At 37.7% G+C, this 6,663-nt stretch overlaps 1 protein-coding gene across 1 annotated transcript in view; it reads right to left on the reverse strand.

Annotated features, from left to right (window-relative positions):
* lrp5 (low density lipoprotein receptor-related protein 5) overlaps positions 1-6,663 on the reverse strand; it is a 57,804-nt gene that overhangs the window by 5,756 nt on the left and 45,385 nt on the right. The window contains exons 25-28 of the mRNA XM_016665721.1: positions 884-994; positions 543-785; positions 314-456; positions 145-242 (exon numbers count right to left, since the gene is read on the reverse strand). Of these exons, the coding sequence (XP_016521207.1) occupies positions 145-242; positions 314-456; positions 543-785; positions 884-994 (595 nt within the window). The remainder of the gene's footprint in view (positions 1-144; positions 243-313; positions 457-542; positions 786-883; positions 995-6,663) is intronic.

A 6,663-nucleotide genomic window follows, 5' to 3' on the forward strand; every position in this document is an offset into this window, starting at 1 on the left:
TTGTGAGACGGTCACGCACGTGATAGCTACACTGTGACGTGAAATGGGCATTAGCCAATGAAACGCGGCCCCTGTGGTAAGGTCCATAACTACCAGAAGAAGAAGATATGAAACGGTGAGAACACTGAATTCTGAGTAGGTGACCTGTATGATCTGGTTGTAGATGGACTGTTGGAGGAATAGAAGATCTCTGTGTTGTAAAGAGACCGATCCGTGGCCGGAGATGGAGGAGGGTTCAGGATCTGCAATCATAAAACAGACAAGTTAAGTAAGTGAGGTGTGGAGTGCAGGCTTAAAGTGCTGCTGTGTGTACCTTTGGGTAGAAGGCTCCTTTAGTAGACGAGGAGCTGCTGGATGAAGCTCCAGTCACATGATTCCTGTCGTAGAGAGGGGCTCCGCTGCTGCTGCTGCCCATCAGGCTGACTGAGCTCAGGGTGGACTTTCCACAGGAGATCCCTGCACACACGTATCATTTATTAAGACCCAACATAACTGGTGATGGAGAACAATTCACAGCACTGCAGCTGACAAACTGATTCTACCTTGGTAGGTGCCATGTTGGGAGCTGCTGGGGGTGATGAAGTTGAGAGGCACATGAGGCGTCCCACTGATGTATTCATGAGGAAAGCTCCCGTTAGGACCCTTGTAGCGCCGACACACCACACGCTGGCAGACAAAGCACGCTCCTCCCATCACAAACATGAGCAGAATGATGGCAATGACTGGGCCAATGGGGTTGGTGGTTTCATTACTGGGAATGAAGCTTGAGGAGGGAGAAATATAATCTGCACAGGAAAAAAAGAGGGATATGTACATTACAGGAGTGAATATGATATGAATAATGTGATGAGAGAAACTTCTGCTGCAATGTAGAAATATTTACCACAAGTCAGCTCATCAGAGCCATCCAGACAGTCTGAGTAATTGTCACACTGCTGTTTCTTAGTGATGCAATGGTTGTCCCCACAGCGGAACTGGTTGGGAGGGCAGACAGCTGAAAGACAGGAGGACAGGTGGGGCCAAAGGAGAACTGGATCCAGGCTCTCAGAACCACAAAGTCCACACTTCAAAGCTATTTCAGGTGTGGAAGGTAAATCCCTACCACTGGCAAAATGTTTGGACAAATACTTAAGACCTAAAAAATGTACAAGTACACATGAAGTGTATGTCTGAACGACATTTCACAGAACGTTTCTCCTACAATTGTCCAGTAGGGGGCGCCCCGCCCATCCAATGAGACCGTCCGCCTCAATGTAGTAATAAATAGTAAGTGAAGGTGTTCACAGTTAATGTTATTGATTATATTATCCTAAGTGCCGCCAGATCCCTTCATCTGCTGTTTCTGTCACTACATGATCTTCTACACAGAGATCTTCTATTCCTATTCCTACTTTCAGCTTCTCTCAAACCCAGTTTATAGTCGGCACATTGAACTAAGCTCGCCAAGTCACACCGCTTATTGTTACCGGCGTTCTCACGCGGCGAACAAACGCTCTTGCCAGACAGACACCGCACCATCAGGCTGCGGATATGATTATCTGCGGTTTTAAACTTGCTGAATTTCGTTTGGACGTCAGCAGTTTGCTCTCCTGCACCCAGCAGCAGGAATTACTCTCCTACTCCTGGTACATATGGTGAAGGTACAAGCAGCCCACAGGGTGAGCGGACCTCTGAAGGAAGTCCCGCCTGCCGTTCCTCGTCATGGCTGACATTCGGTGCTAGGCTAAGCTACACTGACTTCATGCACACTACGCTTGTAACAATAGTGCGGCGGGTGATGGAACAGTCCGGTACCAGTTGCCCTTCCCTGCAGTCGCCATTCCGGTACTTTCTACCATTAACAAATGCCACGATCAAACGCAGAGAAAGGCTGCTACCAGGCTGCTCGTCTTCCGCCGCGCTGTTGTGACAAGTAGAAGCGGTAATGACGTCACGCGTCGAGACGTTCTCCATGTTGCTAGCTGGCTAAAGACCTCTATAAAACGTAGAACAAGAGCGACGCCAAGTAGAATAAACTTAGGGTGCGTTCACACTGCAGAATAAAGTGACCGATTTTTTATTTTTTTTATTTTTTTTATTTTTTTGACGTAATGCGACCTGTATCTGATCTTTTCATGACAGTCTGAACAACACAGGCCGGATTCTTTTCGAATGCGACCCATATCCAATACAAATGCGACCTAACGTCCAGGCCGCATTCATCCGAACTAAACGTCACTGATTCTCAACAAATTCTGCATCCTGATACACGCAAGTGGGAAGAAAAACAACTATGACGGACTATAATGAGGATTAAGTTGTTAATATGCTGCTCCGGTTGGACAACAACTTCAAATATGTAAGCTNACCAGTTGCCCTTCCCTGCAGTCGCCATTCCGGTACTTTCTACCATTAACAAATGCCACGATCAAACGCAGAGAAAGGCGACTGCTACCAGGCTGCTCGTCACCCGCCGCGCTTTTAAAGAAAAAATATTATTATTATTATTATTACTACAATAATATATACAACAAGTTACATAAACAGTAACTAGATGAACAAAGAGGCTTAAGGAAGATAGCAGCAAAAATTACAAACAAGAAAGGGATACAAAAAGGAAGAGGTTATAAACAGGACAAGGTTAAATACAGCAGTTAGGACAAATTACATGAGAAATTCTTTACAAATTGTAGTGGTCTTTATAGCTTTAGTATTGGTACAGTTTTTAAGAGAATGTAAATATGAAGAAACATAGGCATAAAAAGCATTACATTTGGGTTTCAATTTAAGAAATTTGCAGCTGTGGATATTAAATTTAGCTAAAATTAATATTAAATTTATAATAAATACTTTATTTGTTGGTGTGTCTAAACAAAAAAAGCCACATACAATAGTTTTAAAGTTAAACGGTACATCTATTTCCAATTTTCTTTTTAGGAGTAAAAAAACATCTTTCCAAAAAATTTGAGTATAAGAACAGTCCCAAAAAAGATGAGTGATGGTCTCCTCAAAATTGTGACAAAATGAACATAGAGGGTCTACATTAGGGTGATATTTAAATATTTTACAATTAACAGGATAACATCTATGTAGAATCTTTAGAGACACTTCTCAAATCTTATTAGTAATTAAATATTTCTTCAGCAATAACCAAACATCTTTCCAGCAAATACCATTAAATATATTGTTCCAAAAAAAAGTAGAAGCTGGTTTGCTTATATGATTTCTTATTATTAGTTCTCTAATACATTTGTTATTAGTCTTACTACTTAAAAAAGGGTCAGAGTTACCAATGAATAATTGTTCTGTTAAGTAATCAGTATGGTGTTGAACAGAGGATGACAGTAACATTTTCACCCCAGAAGGAATGGCATCAAAAACAATTGCAAATTCTTTAGGCAGTACAGGGAAATTATATGTGGTCAGAAATTCATCGTAAGAGTAAGTATTACCTTCTTTGTTGAAAAGTTGATGTACACAAACAATGCCTTTGTCAAACCATTGTTTAAGAAAAATAGATTTATGTTTATAGCAGATGTCTTTGTTATTCCAAATATAGTATTTGTGTGGGGAAAAGTTATGTTTATGTATTAAATTCCAGCAAAGCAGTAGCTGTTTATGGAAACTGGAAAGTTTAACTGGGATTTTTTCAATACTATAGTTACATCTTAAAAGAAAAGATAAACCACCTATAGCCTCAAATACATGTGTGGATATAAAGTTCCACAGAGAGTTTGGATTTAGAAGATACCTTTTGATCCACTTAATTTTAAAGGAAGAATTCAGAGTTTGAAAATCTAAAACATTAAATCCACCAGAGCACAACTTGTTTATCATTACATTTTTCCTAATAAGATGAACCTTTTTCTTCCAAATAAAATCAAATAATATTTTATCTACTTTTGAACTGATCTCATTGGAAACCTCAAGTGCTGAACTAGCATATACCAAACTGGAGAGACTTTCAGCTTTAGACAGTAAGACCCGACCAGAGATAGATAAATCTCTCTGTAACCACATATTAAATTTCTTTTGGATTAAAGCAACAAGGGGGTTAAAATTTTCAATTGACCTTTGGTTTTCTTCTTTTGTAATGGAGATACCAAGATATTTAACTTTACGTTTAACAGGGATTCCTGAGATTTCAGTTTCATAGCAGGTTTTTATAGGAAGCAATTCGCATTTAGAGAGATTAAGTTTGAGGCCAGATGCTGAAGAAAATTCATTAACCAGCTTAATAGCAATATTTATTTGAGAGCAATCTTTTAAGAATAGAGTCGTATCATCTGCCAGTTGACTCAAACAAACTTCTCTCTCTGCAATTTGAATACCCTTTAAGCCACTGTTCTTTATGAAATGTGCTAAAATTTGCATAGGTAAAAGAAACAAAAACGGTGAAATTGGACAACCTTGACGAATTCCACGCTCAATATTAAACCTACAGGTGGTTCCATGAGATAGTTTAACTGAACTGTTACCTAATGCATATAAAGTGCGAATTGACTTTTTAAACTGCTCACCGAAGCCAAAAAGGTCGAGTGTTTTAAACAGAAATTCATGTTCCAGTGAATCAAAGGCTTTATGGAAGTCCAGAAAAAGAATAAAACTGTTTTCTGATATTAGATCAGAGTAATCTAATAAATCTAAAACAAGTCTTATGTTATCAATTATATATCGTCCAGCCATAAAGCCATTTTGCGTTTCTCCAATAATATCATTAAGTACGGATTTTAATTTATTAGCCAAACATAGAGCAAATATTTTATAATCATTATTTAATAAAGTGATAGGGCGCCAATTGTCTAAACTTAAAGCATCTTTTTGCGGTTTAGGAATTAGTGTAATTAAGCCTTGACGAAGTGTGGTCGGTAGTTGTTCTTTCAGTATACTTTCTGTAAAAACATTCAATAAAAAGGGAGCAAGTTGGGTAGAGAATAATTTATAAAATTCAGATGTTAGCCCATCAGTGCCTGGGGACTTGTTTAATTTAAGTTTTTTAATGGCATCCAAAATTTCTGTATGCATTGTATGTGAATCACAGACTGACCTTTGGAGTTCTCCGATGGTTTTAACCTCACCAAGATTCTTAAAGAAATTATTCATTGGGGTACCAGAGATATTTGAGGTATATAACATTTTAGAATAGTTTTCACAGATCTTGGATATCTCTCTTGGATTATCTACAATATTACCATTTGAGGAGAGTCTATTTATATTATTTTGATTCTGTCTTTGTTTTTCTAGATTAAAAAAATAACTGGAATTCTGCTCACCCACCTCTAACCATTTCGCTCTTGATCGAACAAATGCACCTTTAGCTTTATTTATGTATAATTGATCTAGTTTTAGTTGTAATGATAGGAGTTTTGCTTGCTGTGGTTCAGACAGGTTTTCTGGCAAAATGGATGATAGAGCAGTAAGGTTCGTTATTAAAGTGTTTTCCTCTACATTTTTTTCCTTTCTTTGTTTAGAACCAAATTCTATAAAATATTTTCTTAACTCAAATTTTAAAAGTTCCCATTGTTTTTGATAATTACCTTCCTCTGTAGCAGTCCTAAAATATTCTAAAATTGTATTTCTTATTATTTCCCTTAGAGTTTCATTTTGCAAGAGAGAATTATTAAGTTACCAATAGGCTGGATATCTTTGAGTTGGTTTGTTTGGCGATAAATTTAAAGTTAATGCAATTGCTTTGTGGTCTGATAAGGGTGTCGGCATAATTTCTGTTTTACAGTTCAGTGGAGTAAGGGATTCTGAAATTAACCAAAAATCAATTCTAGATCGTAATGAACCGGCTCTGTTTGTCCATGTAAAGTCTCTTTTACCTGGATTATTAACTCTCCAGATATCAACAAGGTCTCTGTCATTTATGAAATCAGATAAGAAAGAACTACCTGTAATTTTTTGTGACCATCTATCAATTTTGTTGTCTATAGTACAATTAAAATCTCCACCCAGTATTATTTTAACTTCAGAGAACCTTTCAACAATACTATCAATCAAATTATTTAGCGTTTGAAACAATTCTTTGTTTTGTCTCGTGCTTGAGTAACCATAAATGTTTCCCAACAGAAAAAGTTGGTGACAATAACAGAAAACTATCAACATATAATGACCATTAGAGTCAGATTGAGTAAAAATAACTTTCTCATTAAATTTGTGCTTAAGAGTTAGTGTTCCAGCAGAATGGCTGTTTCCATGGGACATCCATAAATCCTCACCCCATTGCGATTTCCAGAACTTGTAATCTTCATTAGACGAATGCGATTCCTGAACCAAGCAAAAGTCTGCATCAAAGTTTTTTGTATAAAGAAAAACTGCTTTTCTTTTAGTAATGTCTCTTAAGCCTCGAGCGTTAACTGAAATAAATTTTAGAGTAGAAATGTTTAATTGGAACGTTAGAAAAAAGTTAGAACAGTGACTTAACTCCTCTTAAGTTGGATGAAACAGCGGAGCTATTCTCCCTTTAGAACAAAATATCCATTAGAATATTTCTTTGTTTTCAACAAATGCTCTCCCTCCGACGAAATATGCCATCTTTTTCTCCTCCCTTGCCTTTTGGATGATGGGCCACATCCGTTGTCTTTTGTCGCGATCCTCCGGGGTTAGGTCTTCCATGAAGCGCAGTTTCCTGAGTCAGGTAGTCCGCCTTTTTAGACATCTTCCACACGGCATCCCGGTAAT

The sequence above is a fragment of the Poecilia formosa genome, unplaced genomic scaffold, assembly GCF_000485575.1.
Source record: "Poecilia formosa unplaced genomic scaffold, Poecilia_formosa-5.1.2 Scaffold612, whole genome shotgun sequence".
Lineage (NCBI taxonomy): Eukaryota > Metazoa > Chordata > Actinopteri > Cyprinodontiformes > Poeciliidae > Poecilia > Poecilia formosa.